This window comes from Carcharodon carcharias, chromosome 20 (assembly GCF_017639515.1).
Source record: "Carcharodon carcharias isolate sCarCar2 chromosome 20, sCarCar2.pri, whole genome shotgun sequence".
Classification (NCBI taxonomy): Eukaryota; Metazoa; Chordata; class Chondrichthyes; order Lamniformes; family Lamnidae; genus Carcharodon; species Carcharodon carcharias.
Genome location: NC_054486.1, coordinates 112,909,211 through 112,929,076, shown reverse-complemented (window position 1 = coordinate 112,929,076; position 19,866 = coordinate 112,909,211). Strand labels below are relative to the sequence as shown.

Sequence of the window (19,866 nt, the reverse complement as noted above, 5' to 3'; positions counted from 1 at the left end):
TCAGGAGGGTCTTCCAGTGTCCTTCAAAAGTTGCTTCATTCAGTCTTACGAGCATCCCCAAACTGCCTTTCAGCAGCAAGGCCCACACTGACAACTACTTGGTTTTTGAATCTCTGCACGTCCAGTCTTTTGGAACAGAAAGTCAGTTTTCCCTCGGCATCCTGCTCGGTGACTACACAACCCAGTCTTTTCTTTTGCCTCTCACAGCAGATGACCCTCTTTGGGTCTCTCCGAGCCTAAAAGTCTATGACCAAAAAAATCCAGCTCCCTTCTTTTGCATCAAGGTGTGAAACCTATTAATTAATTTAATAGGTTTCAGCCTGGGTCTCTTTCCCAATGGCAACCAAATCACATGGGTCTGTCTGGGCAGAATTTAGTATGATTTCACTACCCCTCAATCAGAACATTGTTTTAAAACATAACCATCTTATAAAGTCTCACATTTGCAGCACTATGTTCAAGAGGCATCAGTCTGAATCACTGATTAATATCAACATAAGGAGTTGTCTAGTGGATGCTAAATTTATACTGCAATATTGTGTACAGAATGGCAAAGGGGACTTTTTTCAATTAGAGCCAAGTGCCAATAAGGGTTAGCAAGAGGCCTTTCAAGAAATGGTCAAACAGCTCTCCTCATGGCTCAGTACTGTATTTAAAACCTCACACAGCATTCCTTGATTATCCTTATGAATTTAGTGAAGGGTCATAAATGACTAAGAAATAAAATTGAACAGCACTGACCAGAGGCCTGTTCAGGTTTCCTGACAATCCAAAGGTTGTTGTTATCCTTGTGCAAATAGGCAGTCACCTGAAAAACAGAACAACAGAATGAGAAAACCTTCACATGTTCGGCACCTGGAACTACTACATGATTGCAGTACCAGTCCAACTAACCTGCTGCTGTCGCGCACCAATGCCTTCTGGATACAGATGCCAGTGGGAGTGCAGGTACCCACCTGCAGTCCGCACATTCTTTACTGTAATCACTGATCCATAAGCAATGTCTGTAGCAAGAGAGAACTGCTGTTAAGCCTAGAACAAAATACCTAGAAAACACTCCGAGGGAGTGAAATACCAGCAAAATTATAGTCACTAAACGCTCAAACGGCAACACGGTCACCGAGAAAGCCTGGTAACCCACAAGACAACAAATGAACTATTCTATAGCCAGGCTGCTCAGAATGAAATCAAGCAGCATTTCTTCACTGTGGCAGAAATCTGGAACTCTTCCCACAAAAAGGCTGGAGGTCAATTGAGCTTTCAAGACTGGGGTTGATTGATTTTTGTTCAGTAAGGATACAAATGGAGATGGAGTCAAGGAGGTTGAATATGTTTAGGACACAAATTAGCCACAAAGCCCAGCAGCTTTAGCTTTGCGGGCTGGTCTCAAGCGGTGGGAGCAAGGGGAACCCTCATTATGGGTCCCCGGGCCCATTGGAAGCACCTTCCAACCCAGGTCACCCCTGTGCTTTCTATAAGTGGTGTTCAACATGGAGGAGTAATGATCCATCAGCTGAGCGGAAGAAGGGGGTGTTACAGTAGGTCATAATGAGCAAGAGGTTTCCTTGCCCATGTTTGACCCGATGCCATGAGATTTTATGGAATCCGGAATCAATGCTGAGCACTCCCAGGGCAACTCATCCCTGACCATATACTATTCTGTTGCCACCTCTGGTAGGTCTGTCCTGCAGGCGAGACAAAACATACCCAAAGATGGAGGTGTCTAGGAAATTGGCTGTAAGGTACGAGTCTGTGAGAGTGACTGTGTCAGGCTGTTGCTCAACTAGTCTGTGGGACAACTCTCCAAATTTTGGCACAAGCCCCTATACACCACCAACTGGAAGTTCCCCTCCAAGCCACTCACCATCCTGACTTGGAAATATATCGCCGTTCCTTCACTGTCGCTGGGTCAAAATCCTGGAACTCCCTCCCTAACAGCACTGTGGGTGTACCTACACCACATGGACTGCAGCGGTTCAAGAAGGCAGCTCACCACCACCTTCGCAAGGGCAACTAGGGATGGGCAATAAATGCTGGGCCAGTATTCATCCTGTGAATGAATAAGGAGGCTTTTGAGGGTCAACAGGACTGGGTGGGCAGTTGTCATTTTCAGTGCCTAGGTTGATGCCAATCACCATTAGCAAAGCTAGCTTTTAATTCCAGATTTATTAATTGAATTTAAATTGCACTGGCTGCCACAGTGGGATTTGAACTTGTGCCCCCATAGCATTATCCTGGGCCTCTGGATGGCTAGTCCAGTGACATTACCAAGACGCCATTGCCTCGTCCTGGGGCAGAAGTCTCACCTTAAAAATCAAATAGTGGACAGACACCAGCCCTCTACCACCCTGCCAAAGTGATTTTTTAAGCAAGGGGTGGTGGGTCTGGAGACTGCAGTGCCCCGTAAAATCCAGCCCAACATCTTTTGAATGACGACACAGACAAGTCAACATAGCTTGATGAGATGGAAAACCAGCTTCATCTGCAAGTTCTATCATAAATGACTTGCATATTAGTAAGGTTTTTGATACTGAGCCACGTACAAGGCTCATCCATAAATAGGAAAACATGAAATAAATGGGCAATCAGTGTGGCAGGTTGCTAACAATTGGCAGCATTTAGGGAGACAAGAAATCTTTCCACCATGCTGCTGTTGGACTAGTAGGGATTAATTAGTGGGTGCCCCAAGGATTTGTGTGGGGACTTCTGATATTCCCAATGATTCGCAAGAACATTCAAAGACCAGGTGATCAGGAGCAGAAAGGTCAAGATGGATTGGGAAATTGAACTTGGAAACAACAAACACAATTTAACATCAAAACAGCAATCAGACCAGGGCAAAAGGATGAATATCAGAACTCCAAAGGTGAAGTGCTGGTCTGTCTGCAATGCCTGGCAGCAATGAATAAGACAAATAGAATCTTGTATTATACAGCATAGGCTCTAAAACACATGATGGGATGCTAAGCTTATGGAGGCCAGAGATTCCTCCCCCCACCGGCTGTCCCCTTCACATCTAGAATAGTGTACAATTTGGATTTCTCCATTTTAGCAAGGACATCATGGTACATCTAGAGGGGGTGGAAGGGGAAAACAGTAGCATAGTGCTAATGTCACTAGACTGGTAATACCCAGGCTATTGCTCTGGGTACATGGGTTCAAATCCCCTACGGAGCTGTTGGAATTTAAATTAAGTTAATAAAATCTGGAATGTAAAGTTAGTCTCAGTATTGGCAGCCATGAAACTATCAATTGTTGCAAAATGTCTTTTAGGGGAAGAAATCTGCCATTCTTACCTGGTCTGGCCTACATGTGACTCCAGACCCACAGCAATGTGGCTGACTCTTAAATGCCCTCTGAAATGGTCTAACAAGCCATTCAGTTCAAGGAGCAATTAGGGATGGGCAACAAATGCTGGCCTTGCCTGCGACACCCACATCCCATGAAAGAATAAATAAGGCTGAAGGGATTCAGAGAGTTCTCTGTCTGATCAACAATTTTTCAGCACAGAAGAGGCCATTTAGCTTAAAAGCAAAAAACTGGGGATGCTGGAAATCCAAAACAAAAATAAAAATACCTGCTGAGTTGCAGGTCTGGCAGCATCTGCGGAGAGGAATACAGTTAACGTTGAGTCCATATGACTCTTCAACAGAACTAAGTAAAAATAGAAAAGAGGTGAAATATAAGCTGGTTTGGGGGGGGTAGAGCTTATCCCATCTGTTTCAGATCTCACTCCCATTCCCCTGTCCTTTCTTTTCTTTTTCAAATATTTACCATTTTCCTGCTTCCACCAATGCTATGATCAGCTGGCATTACTAAGCCATCACAACTTATAACCAGAGTGCAACTTAGATAATTCCAATCAAAAGCAGGATGATTCAGAAAGATTGATTTGAAAAATTGGGGCTGTTTTTTTCAGAAGAGCACAGGTTGCAAGGCTGTATGATACAGATGGATAAAACCATTAAGGGATGGGACAGGGAAGTAGGCTGACTGCAATCACTGAAGGTTTAGAACAAGGTTCATACAATCAATCTTGAGTTTAAGAGACTTAAAACTGACCTAAAGAAGCTACTTTACATAGAACTAAGTGTTTAAAATTAATAAGGGATGGGAAATAGCAGATAGAAGAAACTAATTTGGGTTCTAAATTGAGGAGACATAAATGAAAGATGAAAAATGCATGAGATTGAAGACAGAGTAGCAGAAACTTATTTTTTAAATAACCAAAATGGTTGAGAGATTGTGAAATGCACCAACGGAGTCAGTAATTGAAGTAGTGACCACATAAACACTTAAGACTAGGTTGGCTCGTTGTTGAAGGATAGGTGGTTAAAAGGTATAGGAACAAAATGAGTAAGTGTGATTGGAGTACAGCTCATGTGATAAATGCTAGTACAGACTGACTAAGCTGAAAAAAGCTAGCATTTATATAATACCTTTGAACTAGAAAGTTTCACAATGATCAAAATGATTTACACCAAGCTCAAGGGATAAGTGTTATGAAGGGTGCCCGAAAGCTTGAGCAAAGGTGCATTTGAAGGAGGGATTAGTAAAGGAAGGAGAGATAGAGGTGGTTGGGAAACAGAGGAATAGTATGTAATATAATAGGTTAACAGCTTGGTATATGAAAGAGGTCCCATGAGTTATTTAGTATAGGGACTGACAGTGATTGAGAGAGAGAGGACTGTGCCAGAGAAACCTCTGCGCAAACAGACAGCTGACAGAGAAGTAATGAGCTACATACCTGTAAATGCACATATAGAAAGTAAACTCTTAAATTAAAATTACATGAAATGTAATTAGGAGGGTCTAACTTAAAATATTTGGGTAGGTGATCAATGTGAAACAGATGGAGAAACAAGAACAAGATGAAGTAATCCCAAGGATGATAAAAAAGATAGGGCCTCATGTCAAACACTTCTGTGCAGAGACTAGCCAGGTTAAAAAGGCATTTGGGACACTTGTCTTTATCAATCGAGGCATAGATTACAAAAGTAGGGAGGTCATGTTGGAGTTGTATAGAGCCTTGGTGAGGCCACAGCTGGAGTACTGTGTGCAGTTCAGGTTGCCACATTATAGGAAGGATGTGATTACACTGGAGGGGGTGCAGAGGAGATTCACAAGGATGTTGCCTGGGATGAAACATTTAAGTTATGAAGAGAGGTTGGATAGACTTGGGTTGTATTCGCTGGAGCAGAGAAGACTGAGGGGCGACCTGATCGAGGTGTACAAGATTATAAGGGGCATGGACAAGGTGGATAGGGAGCAGCTGTTCCCTTTCGTTGAAGGGTCAGTCACGAGGGGGCATAAGTTCAAGGTGAGGGGCAGGAGGTTTAGGGCGGGGGAATGTGAGGAAAAACGTTTTTATCTAGGGGGTGGTGACAGTCTGGAATGCACTGCCTGGGAGGGTGGTGGAGATGGGTTGCCTCACATCCTTTTAAAAGTACCTGGATGAGCACTTGGCACATCATAACATTCAAGGCTATGGGCCAAGTGCTGGTAAATGGGATTAGGTAGGTAGGTCAGGTGTTTCTCACGTGTCAGTGCAGACTCGATGGGCCGAAGGGCCTCTTCTGCACTGAGATTCTGTGAAATAATATATTACGGTATTTTCAGACCAAGGTGCTTGAGTTAGAAGCTATCCTATGACCAAAAGATGTGTTATGGCAGAAATATATTTCTGATCAAGAACTGGACTGAATTGGTGCAACTCTTAGCCCCCCAATGGCTATCCTTCTTTTAAGTTTAACAGATGTATTCGCTTGATTTATAGTTCAACAAATCTTAGAAATCACATTGCCTTCAGAGTCTCAGTGTTTCTTAGGATTGGATGAGAAGCCCTGGTGCTCCAGTAGTGTGCAAGTAGCTGAAAACATGACCGAAAGTGGTGGGGCAAAAGGAGGGGGAAATACACAAGGGTCCAGAATCAGAGGAATGGAAAGTTTGGGTTGAGGGAGCAGGAGAGCAGCTTGTAGCATGGAGGATGTTACAAAGTTGGGGAAGGCCAACACCATGTAGGCCTGTTCTCATTTTGGATGGAATCCTGCTAGTTTTATGCCTGGGGAACTTACACCGTTAGCCAATACCAGATCCCATCTTCTCCCACAATCCAGAGACTCCCTCCTAACAAAGCCACTTCTGAGTAGCTCCCACTTCCCATCCCTTGGAATGTGAACTCTCTCACCAGCATCACCCATACAGGGATCTCCTCCCAACTGCTTCTATAACAGTGGCCACAATTCCTGCTTTAAACTTGAATCAATGATTTGCCCAGGTCTGTTGGAAAGTTGGATGCAACTTGGCTACTTATTTCAGTAACTGCCCGAAACAAGTCAGTATTTAAGGAACACCTACACTCTGGCATCGATGCATTGTGTAAATTGTTACCAATCAGACGAGACTGAAATGCAGAGCTGAAAAATCCATCGCCAGGACCACTAAGAAAAAACAAAGAACAAAAGTTGTGAGCTTCCAACACCATCAATTCCTGTTTGGTTATAGAACAGTTAAGTCATCCAATTACATAGTCACTTCATTTCTCAGGGTAACCGAGGAGATTACAGTACATTCACTAGGCGTAATACATTTATTTCCACCTTCACCCTGCCCTCTGTGCCAGCTGTTAATACAAGGCTCCAGACTCCAGAAAGTGGCAGGCTCTACAGAGGGTGGCCACCTGCCAAAAACTACAACATTATGATGTTGTTTCCAATCCTGCCATCAGCATTAACCTTCCTCAACATCATTTCTTCAGCAAGTCACTAGTCTCCTGATCAAATGACATTGTACTCAATTGGATACACTGTCTGGGTTTCCTTCACACAGTGGCCTGTTAGAAATTGAGAAATAATGACAACAGTATGACCTCCCATTTCCTGCCAAGATATCACCCTCACTTGGGAGGACAGAGTGGTCATTTCCATGTACATCTTGCAGATGAACAGAGGCTGTGGTCAGATGCCCCAGTCTATTTGCATTGGTTATAATCTTCTAAAATCGCTTAGATTCTGGAAGAGTTCCAGTGGATTGGAAAATAGCTAAAGTAACACCTTTATTGAAGAAAGGAGGAAGACAGAAATCAGGGAACTACAGGCCAGGTGGCCTAACATCTGTCATAGGGAAATTGCTAGAATTCATTATCAAGGAGGTAATACTTTGATCATGCAGAGTCAACATGGGTTTGTGAAAAGAAAATCATGAATAACTAATTTATTAGTGCTTCTTCAGGAAGTAACAAGCAAGGTGGATAAAGGGGGACCTGCAGATGTGGTGAATTTCCAGAAGGCACTTTACAAGTTGCCTCATAAAAGATTACTACACAAGATAAGAGCACATGATGCAGGGGCTAACATATTAGAATGCATAAAGGATTGGTTAGCCAACAGGAAACAGTGTAGCGATAAATGGGTCTTTTTCGGGTGCAACCAGTGGGAGTGCCACAGGGATCAATGCTGGGACCTCAACTCTTTACAACCTACATCAATGATTTGCATGAAGGGATCGAATGTATGGTAACTAAATTTGCCAATGACACCAAGATAGGTAGGAAAGTAAGTTCTCAAAAGGAGGTAGAGCATCTCCAAAGGGATATAGACAAGTTAAGCCAGTGGGCAAAACTTTTACAGAGTATAAAGTGGGAAGATGTGAACTTGTCTACTTTGATGGAGAATAGAAAAGCAGTATACTGTTTAAATTGAGTGCGATTACAGAACTAGGTGGAACAGAGGGATCTTGGTGCCCTGGTACATGAATCACAAAAAGTTACTATGCAGTTACATCAAGTGATTAGGAAGGCAAATGGGGTGCTGGCATTTAGTGCAAGGGGAATGGAATATGAAAGTAGGGAAGCTTTACTGCAGCTGTGCAGGGCATTGGTGAGACCACATCTGGAGTACTGTGTACAGTTTTGGTCTTATTATTTGAAGGAAGATATAATAGCATTAGAAGCAGTTCAGAGAAGGCTCACACAACTAATTCCTGGGATCAAAGGCTTATCTTATGAGGAATGGTTGAACAGGTTGGGCCTATACCCACTGGAGTTTAGATGAATGAGAGCTGATCTTATTGAAACATATAAGATCCTGAGGTGATTTGATAGGGTAGATACTGGGAGGACGTTTTCACTTATGGGGGAGATTAGAACTAGAGGTCTCTCTTTTAAGGCAGAGGTGAAGAGAATTTTTCTCTCTCAAAAGGGTTGTCAAATGTGGAATTCTCTTCCCCAGAAAGCAGTGGAGGCTGGGTGTGAATTTACTGAACGCAGAGTTGGACAGATTTTTGATAGACAAGGAAGTCAAAGGTTATGGCAACAGACGGCAAAGTGGAGTTCAGGCCACAACCAGATCAGCCATGATCTTATTGAATGACAGAGCAGGCTCAAAGGGCTGAATGGCCTACTCCTGCTCCGAAGTCCTATGTTCTGTCACAGGGGGCTCCCAGTCACATTGCAAGCCTAAAACCTCAAATGTTGCAGAAGGGACTCCCGAAAACATTGATCTGTGATTCTGTCTGGAGATTTGCCTGCAATAGCTAGAGTAAATATTGACATCAGAAGGGATTATGTTGAAAAGCAGGAGTTACACAGAATTCCAAAATAAAATTAGATTGAACAAAGGGCTATGAAAAGTAAAGGGGAAATAGTATAGAATAAAATTAATAATGGAAGGTATAGAAAGGGAGAACAGACAGAGACACAGCAAGAAAGAGAGAGGGGGAGGAATATGAAAAAAAGTGATCAAAGCGTAAAGGCAAGCACTTTCATCAGCATAAGAGCGAAAAGGGGGAATCCACTTAGACAGGAAAGAGGCCAAATATTATCAACTATCATTGAATACTGGTTAAGAATTTTAACTTGGTGTTAAGGGAGGCAGCAATTGGCGCATTGGTGTATCAGGGGTGGGTGCATGAAGAATGTAATGTGGAAACCATCAGCATTTGCCCCACGTCTCTATATCATGACAATTCTAGACACAAAGCCATTTTCCAAATCGGTATTCACTGAAATTATGAACTTACCAACTCGTGCAGCAAAATTCCACTTTAATGACGCCAAAGATGCCCAAATAGATGGTATAGCCACGGGATCCCCTCTGGGTCCAGCTCTCGCTAACATTTTTATCAGTTTCCCTGAGATACCCGATTTTGATGGAATACCTGGTGCATATTTCCAATACGTAGATGATACTTTCGCAATCTTTGAGTCTGCACCTGCAAGGATTTCCTTACTCTCTTCAATATGCTTCATCCTGCCCTCAGATTCACCTACGAAGTAGAACTGTCTAATGCATTCTTTTCCTCGACATGCTAGTCGAGAAATCCACTAATGAGTTCCCCACTACTATCTACTGCAAACCTACCTTCACTGGTCAATATACACTTCTGGATTCTAATAACTCAGCATGCTATGAGTTTGACCTCAACATCAATCTTGTAAATAGGGCCCTAGCCCATTTGCTCACCTTGCAAGTTTGATGCAGAAATAGGCCGCATTAAAGCTAACCCGTAGAACAATGGCTATCCTGATCAGATCATTGTTTGTTGTGTATCATGCAAACTCACAAACGGGTCAAAAGCTGACACTTTCAGACCTGAAATCTGCCCAGTCTACCTCACTTTGCCCTTCCAGGGTAATTTATCTCAAGAATTTGAACAACATGTTAAGACAGGCATTTTATACTGCTACTCTGCAGTGACTATGCAAGTGGTATTTTCCACTAACAGGATGCTGCTGTCAGTCTAGAAAGACGTTCTGTCTACCATATAATTAATCAGCGACGTGTATGAATTTCAGTGCCAGTGCGATGCCAGCTGTGTAGACTATACTTCCCAGCAATTGGCTGATCGCATCAAACAGCATGCCCTTTGGTTGTTCGCAACAGATTACAGACCGTGCTCTACCAGCCCACGCTTGCAAAACTCAAAACAAAATGTCTGTTAGATGTGATTCTGCAAATGGACAACACTTGCTTCCTAAATGTGCAAATAGCAACACTGACAACCAATTTAAGATAATCATTTACACTTGCTAGAAGCAACATACATTTGTGCACAGGACCCATTCTCTGTAAACAAAAAGAATATGTTCAAGCTCCTCAGACTCTTGAATTACCCAGGAGCTTGGAGAGCCTTTGGTGCCCCGTTGCTTTCGCCATGGCAATGCCTCGGCCAGAGTTGACTTGCCAAACAATCAGCACCCTTTCCTCTTATGGTATAAAATGTTGCCATCGTCTGAAATTTGGCCTTCCTGAGTTTGTCCTGATGAGCCCAAGATGAAAAGCTTTGGCAATATGTCTCTCTTTTCAGCAGTATTCAAGTTCTGTACTACCAAGCAACTGTTTAACAGAGAAAGCTAATGGAAGGAACACAATGGGTGATGTCTATATGGATTTTAAGAAAGCCTTTGACAAAGTACCACATAAAAGGCTGGTTAACAAAATTGAGATTCATGGAATAGGAAGGCCAGTGTTGACTGTAGGACAGAAAACAGTCAGTCGTGGTAGAGAGTTATTTTTTTAGATCAGAGGAAGGTAGAAAGTGGTACTCCCTGATGGTCAGTGCTAGGACCACTACTTTTTTTGCAACATATAAATTACTTGGATACTGGAATGCATAATAAAATTTTCCAATGATACCAAACTTAGTGTGGCAAACAGTGAAGATGACGGAACATGGGCCAGCGGAATGGACACACGAGTTGCAGATGCAATTTAACAAAAAAATTTATTCTTTCATGGGATGTGGGCATCACTGGCAAGGCCAGCATTTGTTGCCCATCCCTAATTGCCCTTGAACTGAGTGGCTTGCTGGGCCATTTCAGAGGGCAGTTAAGAGCCAACCACATTGCTGTAGGTCTGGAGTCACATGTCAGCCAGACCAGGTAAGGATGGCAGATTTTCTTCCCTAAAGGACATTAGTGAATCAGATGGGTTTTTATGACAATCGATGATAGTTTCACAGTCATCGATCACTGAGGATAGCTTTCAATTCCAGATTGAATTTAAATTCCACCAGGTGCTTTGGTGGGATTTGAATCCATGTCCCCAGAGCATTATCCAGGGCCTCTAGAGTACTAGTCCAGTGACCGCTACGCTACCATCTCCCCTTAGAAGTGTGAGGTGATGCATTTTGGTAGAAAGGATAGACAATATAGACATAATGGCACAGTTCTAAAGAGTGTGCAAGGACAGAGGGATTTTGGGATTCATCTGAATAGATATTTGATGGTGGCAGGACATATTGAGAGTGGTTAGCAAAGCCTATGGGATCGTGAGCCTCAGTACATAAGCAGAGGAGTTATGCTGAACCTTTATAAGCTCTAGTTAGGCTAGAACTAGAGTATTGCACCAAGTTCTGGTCCCCACACTTTAGGATGGATGTGGGAGTCCTTGAGAGGGTGCAGAGGAGATTCATCAGAATTGTTTCAGGGGTGAGGGGATTTTAGCTACTAGGTTAGGGTGGAGAAGCTGGGGTTGCTCCCCTTTGAGTAAAGGAGATTGAGGGGAGATTTGATAGAGTGGGACAAGTTTATGACAGGTTTGGATAAAGGTAGATATGGAAAAACTGTTCCCATTAGCTGATGGTACAAGGGTTAGGGGACACCAATTTAAAACCTCGAGCAAGAGATGTAAGGGAAATGCAAGGAAGAATTTTTTACTTAGCGAGTAATAATGACTGGAATTTGCTGCCCACGAGGGTGGTGGAAGTGGAAACAATGATTTCAAAACGAAATTAGATGGGCACTCGAAGAAAACTTACAAGGCTATAAGGATAGAGCAGGGAGGGGACTGGGGCGGACTAGATTGCTTGCTGGAGAAGCAGCAATAACTTCAATGGGCCGGATGGCCTCCTTCTATACGATAAATGACTCGGACTGTTACTCCTAAGCCTGCTTTCACTGCCTCATCAGGTAGGGCATTCCAGATCACAGGATATTACTGTATTTAAAAAAAAAAATCCTCATCTGCCCTTGTTTGGCTATCACCTTAAATCTTGTCTTCTTGTTATGGACCGTCTTGACATGAGTAACAGCTTCTCTTTATTTACTCTATCAAAACCTTGCATGATTTTCAAGCCTCTATCAAATACCCCCTAACTTTCTCTGAAGAACAATGCCAGCTTCTCCAGTCTATCCAGATGGACATTCTCAATTCTGGTGCCATTCTCATAAATCTCTTCAGATTCTCTCCAAGGCTTTCACAACCTTCCTAAAGTATTGCTGAAAAAAGAGACGCTCTGTTTAAGCTTTGCGCTCATCAGGACAGATTCACAAAAATACCAGATCTCAGGGAACGGCAATTTACATTGTATAAGAGGATGTTGAATTGGCAAGCAGACTCTGATTGATAAAGGCTTTGCCAGAAAGAACGCACCAAGGAACAGTTAACTGCCAAGCTTTTGTTTAAATTCAAACCAAGCAGATCAACTCTGATTCCTCAAGGCATTACCATGGGGAATGAATCAAGAAATGGCTGCCCCCCCCCCCAGCTTTTTAATTGAAAACGACACAATGCATGAACATGTTCTTTTTGTTTGCAAATGGGTCAGAGAGTCCACTCACCAACCAATCTGCACCCTCTTATGCAGTATAAATTATTATTCCCTTTGAGATTTTGTATTCCTGAAAATCTGTCCTGATGAATGCAAGACGAAAAGATTCGACAGCATCACTCTTTTCTCAGCAATACTCAAGTTCTGTACTACCAAGCGACTATATGTATACCTTCCTAAAGTTGTGTGTCCAGAATTGGACAAAACACTCCAGCTCGGACTTGACTGGGTGGGTGGAAGGAGGGGATGGAGAACAGAGGGAAAAAATCAGCAAGGTGAGATCCATCCTATGGATGGCATGGTACTTACCTTTAACCGAATATTCAGCAAGTGTTCAGAGGATAGGTAGATGACAGCTACACAGGAGGCAGAGGTGTAATGGTAATGTCACTGGGCTAGCAATCCAGAGGCCTAAGCTAATGTTCTGTGGTCATGGGTTCAAATCACACCATGGCAGATTAGTAAACCATCAGGAATATAAAGCTAGTCTTATGGGGGACCATGAAATTATCAATTGTTGTTAAAACCCAACCGATTCACTAATGTCCTTCAGGGAAAGAAATCTGCCATCTTTACCTGGTCTGGTCTACATGTGACTCCAGACCTAAAGGGATGTGGTTACCTTTTAACTGCCCTCTGAAGTAGCCTCGGAAGTTCCTCAGTACAGGGGCCATTATCCACATGACATATCCTTCCAGCTGCGACTGGCAATTCATTGCACTCAGGATACTTACAACAAATGGAAGAGTATCCTCTCAGTTTCTGAACTCCTTGACAAGAGAAACTGGATTGGGTCCAATGAAAGGAGACCTTTAAGACCTTTGTTTGAACTGGATCTAAAACTAGGCTCCAAGTGTGAAGAGGCAGGCTCTGGACCATTATTCCATCCAGTTTCAGGCTAATCCTTCAAAAAGGGTTTTGTTTAATAGGTTGGGAGTTTAAGTTTGAACACAATTCAAGTCAGTAACTTACCTTTTGTTCAAAACTAAAAAATGAATTCCAAATAATGCTGTGTAGAACACAAGAGGCAGGACGATGAGACACAAAACTCTTGCTAACAAGTGTTTCCCAAATTCAACCTGTCAACAACAAAATATACATTCATCAGTCAAAGACAAATCTAACTTAACTTTATAACAATCACTCCACTTAACAACTCTTCACTTTCCTTTCATTAGCTTCCATCAGATCACATCCCCTCATTACCATCTCCCTGCAAAATGCCTAAATCACTAAAATCCATCTCCTCCATGCCCTATGATGGAGCAGGGAAATCTTGTTCCAATTCAAAATTCTTTACATCCATCATATCCAACTATCACATTACCACCGTGCCTCTAATGGCTCCATCCTACATGTAATACTTTTGCCATCACCATTTCTCAGGCCTCAAACCAAATTCTTACATTCTCACCACTGCTTCGGTGGAAAGGTATTTTCTACCGTGTCAAGTTTGTTGCCCCTGGACAACACAACTCTCTATAAACTCCAAATTGGCCTAAGATTTGAAGACTGCTCCAACAATTGGTAATAACTCTTCTATCCTTCTTCTACTCATGGATAATAGATCCCTTTGACACCTATAATCAATCACAAATTCTCAATTTTATCAATATTATTGTGATAAGTGCTGCTCTGAATAATTTTCATACTTCTCTCCAAATATTCTGCCTCCTCCCTAGTCTCACAACGTTGAAGTCAAGATTTATTGAGCCAATGCTCAAAGCCAAATGGAACAAAAACCTGAAATTCCATATGGAATACTTGAACTATACAATTCCAAGGCATTCCCATTTTATAATGATATACTCAGTTTGGTTTTGGTTACACCAGAAGCAGATTACTTAAAGCTTTTACATGAAGTAACCTATACCATCAGGTGATGACACAGCCACAGAACATCTTGCAATAATGTTAAGTGTCACTGCATAAAGCATTCTGGGCAGGCGAAACAGAATCAAAATCAGTTTGCAGTTGTTCAACAATCCAATGCTTCACAGATGCCAGAACATTCTGTTGGTTTCTCCTCCTATTCGCTACTTTGAAAACAAATCAGTGGTTACAATGCAGTCTGAACATGGTTTTAAATCAGAGTTTTCTGATGTACAGAGCTCAACCTATCCTGACAGCACATACACAATTGCCACCCAAACAAACAGGATTTGAGTTCCAACTTTACTTTCTTAGGAAAATTTCTGGCATTTGTGTTACCTAACTGACTAAGGTATCCAATCTTCAGTCTTGCTGCTTCGCCCAGTAAATAATGCCCTGGGGCAATGGAGAAACTGCTCAGAAACATGTCCTACACATTGCTTCTAAAAGGTAAATCTCTGGAACTTGAAACTGTCAGACCAACTGCTTACCAGAGAAATGCTGAGTGCTCCCAGAAGCTGCCAGAGGTCACAGGCAGTATTAATTCCAACCAGAAGGATCACAAAGATTCCAACAAATTTTACCCCAAGTGCTCCAGCAAGATTAACTCCAGTCAGCATTAGCCACTTCCACCAAGTTAGAGAGAAAGGCCTAGCAACAGGAGCAAAGATGCATGAATGCTTGAACATTGTATGTCATTAATTTCATCCCTTGATCCAAATAATACATAATATGCACACAGATTAACATTTCAGAACAAATATAACCTACCAAGAGCCATTAATCATTAAGATAAAAGCAAAATACTGCGGATGCTGGCATTGTCTCATATACACAATAATTTAAACCATCAAATCGTACTGCACAGGAGGAGGCCATTTGGCCCATTGTGCCTATATAAACTCTTTAAAAAAGCTTTCCATTAGTTTCACTGCTCTTTCCCCATAGCCTGCAGATTCTTCCCCTTCAAATATTTATCCAATTCCCCTTTGGAAGTTATTATTGAATCTGCTACTACTGGCCTTTCAGGCAGTATATTCCCGATCAGAGGAGGATAGACATCAGGAGGACATGGGTCAAATTTATGTCAGCTTAAATTTAACACAGAAAAGTGAGCAGTGATACATTGTGACAAGGATAAAGGGAACAGGCAATATAAACTACTTTGCACAATTTTAAAGGAAGTGCAAGACCATAGACACCTTGGGGCGTCTGTATACAAATCTTTGAAGGTCATAGTGTCATTACGGCACAGAAGGAGGCCATTCTGTTCATCAAGCACATGCCGTCTCTGTAGAGCTATCCAGTCAGTCCTACTGCCCTGCTCTATCCCTGTAGCCCTGCAAGTATACTTCTCTCAAGTGCCTATCCAATTTCCACTTGGCATAATTCATCGTCTCCATTTCCACCATCCTCTGAGGCACAGAGATCCAGGTCATTTACCACTCACTCCGCAAAAAAGTTCTTTTTCACACCTTCCTCCCCCCAGTATCTATGGCCTTAAAACTTTAAATCTGTGTCCCCTAGTTTTTGTACCATCAGCTAATGGGAACAGCTTTCCTTTGTCCACCTTACCTAAACCTCTCATTATCATGAACACCTCTAATAAATCTCCCCTTCATCACCTTTGCTCCAAGGAGAACATCAGCTCTCCAACCTAACTTTGCAGCTGAAAGCCCTCATCCCTGGAACTATCATGGAAAATCTCCTCTGCACCCTCTAAAGGACCCTCACATCCTGGCCATAGTGTGGTGACCAGAACTTGATGTAATACTCAAATGGTGGCCTAACCAAAGCTTTTTAAAAAGGTTCAGCATAATTTCCTTGTTTTTCTACTCAATGCCACTATTCATGAAGCCTAAGATCCCAATATGCTTTGCTGACTACTCGCTTGATTAGTCTTTAGGAACATAAGAACATAAGAAATAGGAACAGGAGTAGACCATTCGGCCCCTCGAGCCTGCTCCGCCATTCAATAAGATCATTGCTGATCTTCTTGTGTTTTGGTTTCCACATTCCCATCTAATCCTGATAACCTTTGATTCTCTTGCCTAACAAGAATCTACCCGCGATAAAAGTAAAAAACTGCGGATGCTGGAAATCCAAAACAAAAATAAAAATACCTGGAAAAACTCAGCAGGTCTGGCAGCATCTGCGGAGAGGAACACAGTTAACGTTTCGAGTCCATATGACTCTTCAACAGAGTTAAGTAAAAATAGAAAAGAGGTGAAATATAAGCTGGTTTAAGGGGGAGGACAGGTAGAGCTGGATAGAAGGCCAGTGATAGGTGGAGATAGCCAAAAGATGTCACAGACAAAAGGACAAAGAGGTGTTGAAGGTGGTGATATTATCTAAGGAATGTGCTAATTAAGGGTAGAAAGCAGGACAAGTAAGGTACAGCAAGCCCTAGTAGGGGGTGGGGTGGGGTGAAGGGAAGGGATCGAAATAGGCTAAAAGGTAGAGATAAAACAATGGATGGAAATACATTTAAAAATAATGGAAATAGGTGGTAAAAGAAAAATCTATATAAATTATTGGAAAAAAAAGGCGGGGGGGAGGATCGGAAAGGGGCTGGGGATGGAGGAGAGAGTTCATTATCTAAAATTGTTGAACTCAATACTCAGTCCGGAAGGCTGTAAAGTGCCTAGTCGGAAGATGAGGTGCTGTTCCTCCAGTTTGCGATGAGCTTCACTGGAACAATGCAGCAGGCCAAGGACAGACATGTGGGCATGAGAGCAGGGTGGAGTGTTGAAATGGCAAGCGACAGGGAGGTCTGGGTCATGCTTGCGGACAGACTGAAGATGTTCCGCAAAGCGGTCACCCAGTCTGCGTTTGGTCTCTCCAATGTAGAGGAACCGCATTGGGAGCAACGAATGCAGTAGACTAAATTGAGGCAAGTGCAAGTGAAATGCATATAAATTTTTCTTTTCCCACCTATTTCCATTATTTTTAAATGTATTTCCATCCATTGTTTTATCTCTACCTTTTAGCCTATTTTGATTCCTTCCCCCAAACCCCACCCACCCCCACTAGGGCTATCTGTAACTCTTTCGAGTACAAACCCGTTTCCATCTGTTTCAGATTAAGTTACATTGGTTTCATAGTTTGCCATTGTGAGATTTGAACTCTTGATCTTGGGGTTACAAACCCAGTACCATAACCACTTAGCTATTTAGGCCAAGCTTTAGGGCTATCTGTACCTTGCTCGTCCTGCTTTCTACCCTTAATTAGCACATCCCTTAGATAATATCACCACCTTCAACACCTCTTTGTCCTTTTGTCTATGACATCTTTTGGCTTTCTCCACCTATCACTGGCCCTCTATCCAGCTCTACCTGTTCCCCCCTCCCTTAAACCAGCTTATATTTCACCTCTTTTCTATTTTTACTTAGTTCTGTTGAAGAGTCATACCGGCTCGAAACGTTAACCGTGTTCCTCTCTGCAGATGCTGCCAGACCTGCTGAGTTTTTCCAGGTATTTTTATTTTTAAGAATCTACCTACCTCTGCCTTAAAAATATTCAATGACCTGACCTCCACCTCCTTTCTGAGGCAGAGAGTTCCAAAGTCACAAAACCCTCTACGAAAAAATTTCTCCCCATCTTAAGGCTTAGGAGCAAGAGTAGGCAATTCAGCCCTTCAAGCATGCTCCACCATTTGATAAGAATATGCCTGATCTGATTGTGGTTTCAACTCCACTTTTCTGTCTGCCCCATAAGCCTTGGCTTCCTTATCTATCAAAAATCTACTTAACTCAGCCTTGAATAAATGCAATGAACAGCATCGACTGCTTTCTGGGAAGAGGGTTCCACAGGCTCATGAGCCTCAGAAAAAAATTTCTCCTCATCTTGTCTTAAAAGGGAGGCCTCTCATTCTTAAATTGAGTCCCCTAGTTCTCATCTTCCCCCACAAGGGAAACATCCTCCTGGTATCCACATTGTCAAGTCCCCTCAGGATTTTACGGGCAGAATTTTACATCCCGTGGGTGGGCCTGTGCCTGACCCAATCGGGCGTAAAATAGTGTTTAATGACATCGGCCTGAGCATCCCAACATCATTGTGCACTCGCACGATATTTCGGTCGGCAGGCACAAGCGAGAGTTGGCAGTGTGTCCTCCAACAATTGAGGCATGTTAAGGCCATTAAACAATTAATCGCTATTTTTTGCTGCCCTTCCAACGTTACCGTTGGCGGACGAATCGGCCCGGTGGCCTTTGCATTTTTGAGGAAACCTCCTCCACAGGCAGGATGAGGTTGCTAACATTAATTTTTGAGGAAACCTCCTCCACAGGCAGGATGAGGTTGCTAACATTAATTTTTGAGGAAACCTCCTCCACAGGCAGGATGAGGTTGCCAATATTAATTTTTGAGGAAACCTCCACAGGCAGGATGAGGTTGCCAACATTAATTTTTTAAAAATAAAAACATTTTGACAGAATTTTTACTGTCTTTGTTCATGTGAGTGAGTCCTATGTGGCAACATTTTTTCACATTTTCAAAATCTTTACTCTTGATTTTAAAATTCTTCAGCTCCCTGAGGCAGCTCCCCACCTTCAGAGAATTTCCAGTGCACAGACTTTTGCGCTGGCCCTCTTCCCGACCCAGCTTGGCAGCACTGAGCTACTCAGCGCACCTTTCACGCTGGCTGCTGGTTATTGGCCAGCCGGTGTGAAAGTGCGATGGGGGGGCCAATTGCGGGCAGCGGGCCATTTTTCAGCCGTTTCCCAGCCCGCCTGTCTGATGACCCAAAAATCCTGCCCTATATTTTTCAATAAGATCCCCTCTCACTCTTCTAAACTGCAAAGGGTATAGGCCCAACCTGTTCAAGCTTCCTTCATAAGATAAGCCTTTCATCCCAGGAATGGATCAAGTGAACCTTCTCTAAACTACTTCTAATGCAATTATATACTTTTTCAAATAAGGAGACCAAAACTGTACACACTACTCCAGATGTGGTCTCACTAAGGCTCAATACAATTGCAGGACATCATTACTCTTGTACTCAAATCCCCTTGTGGCGAAGGCCAATATACCATTCACCTTCCTAATTGCTTGCTGCACCTGCATGCTAGCTTTTCGTGACTCATGAACAAGGATACCCAGGTCCCTTTGGACACCAACGCTTTCTAACCTCTCACCATTTAAGGAGTATTCTGCCTTTCTGTTTTTTCTACCAAAGTAGATAACTTCACACTTAATCACATTATATTCCATCTGTTCTAGCCCATTTATTTAGCCTCTTGAAGCCTCCTTGCATCCTCCTCACAACTTACATTCCCACCAAATTTTGCATCTTCTGCAAATTTGGAAATATTACATTTGGTCCCCACATCCAAATCATTTATATAGATTGTGAGCAGCTGTGGCCCCAGCACTGATTCTTGCAGTACCCCACGAGTAACAGCCTGCCATCATGAGAATGACCCACTGATTGCCACTCTGCTTTCT

The 19,866-nt window shown here is 42.7% G+C and overlaps 1 protein-coding gene across 6 annotated transcripts in view; it reads right to left on the bottom strand.

The window, feature by feature from the left end:
• The window catches only part of pomt2 (protein-O-mannosyltransferase 2), a 117,800-nt gene that overhangs the window by 67,974 nt on the left and 29,960 nt on the right, over nucleotides 1-19,866 (bottom strand). For all 6 annotated transcript variants that reach the window (XM_041214578.1, XM_041214579.1, XM_041214580.1 and 3 more), the window contains 5 exons: nucleotides 14,913-15,072; nucleotides 13,522-13,628; nucleotides 6,358-6,440; nucleotides 895-1,004; nucleotides 742-808 (listed from right to left, as the gene is read on the bottom strand). In XM_041214578.1, the coding sequence (XP_041070512.1) occupies nucleotides 742-808; nucleotides 895-1,004; nucleotides 6,358-6,440; nucleotides 13,522-13,628; nucleotides 14,913-15,072 (527 nt within the window). The remainder of the gene's footprint in view (nucleotides 1-741; nucleotides 809-894; nucleotides 1,005-6,357; nucleotides 6,441-13,521; nucleotides 13,629-14,912; nucleotides 15,073-19,866) is intronic.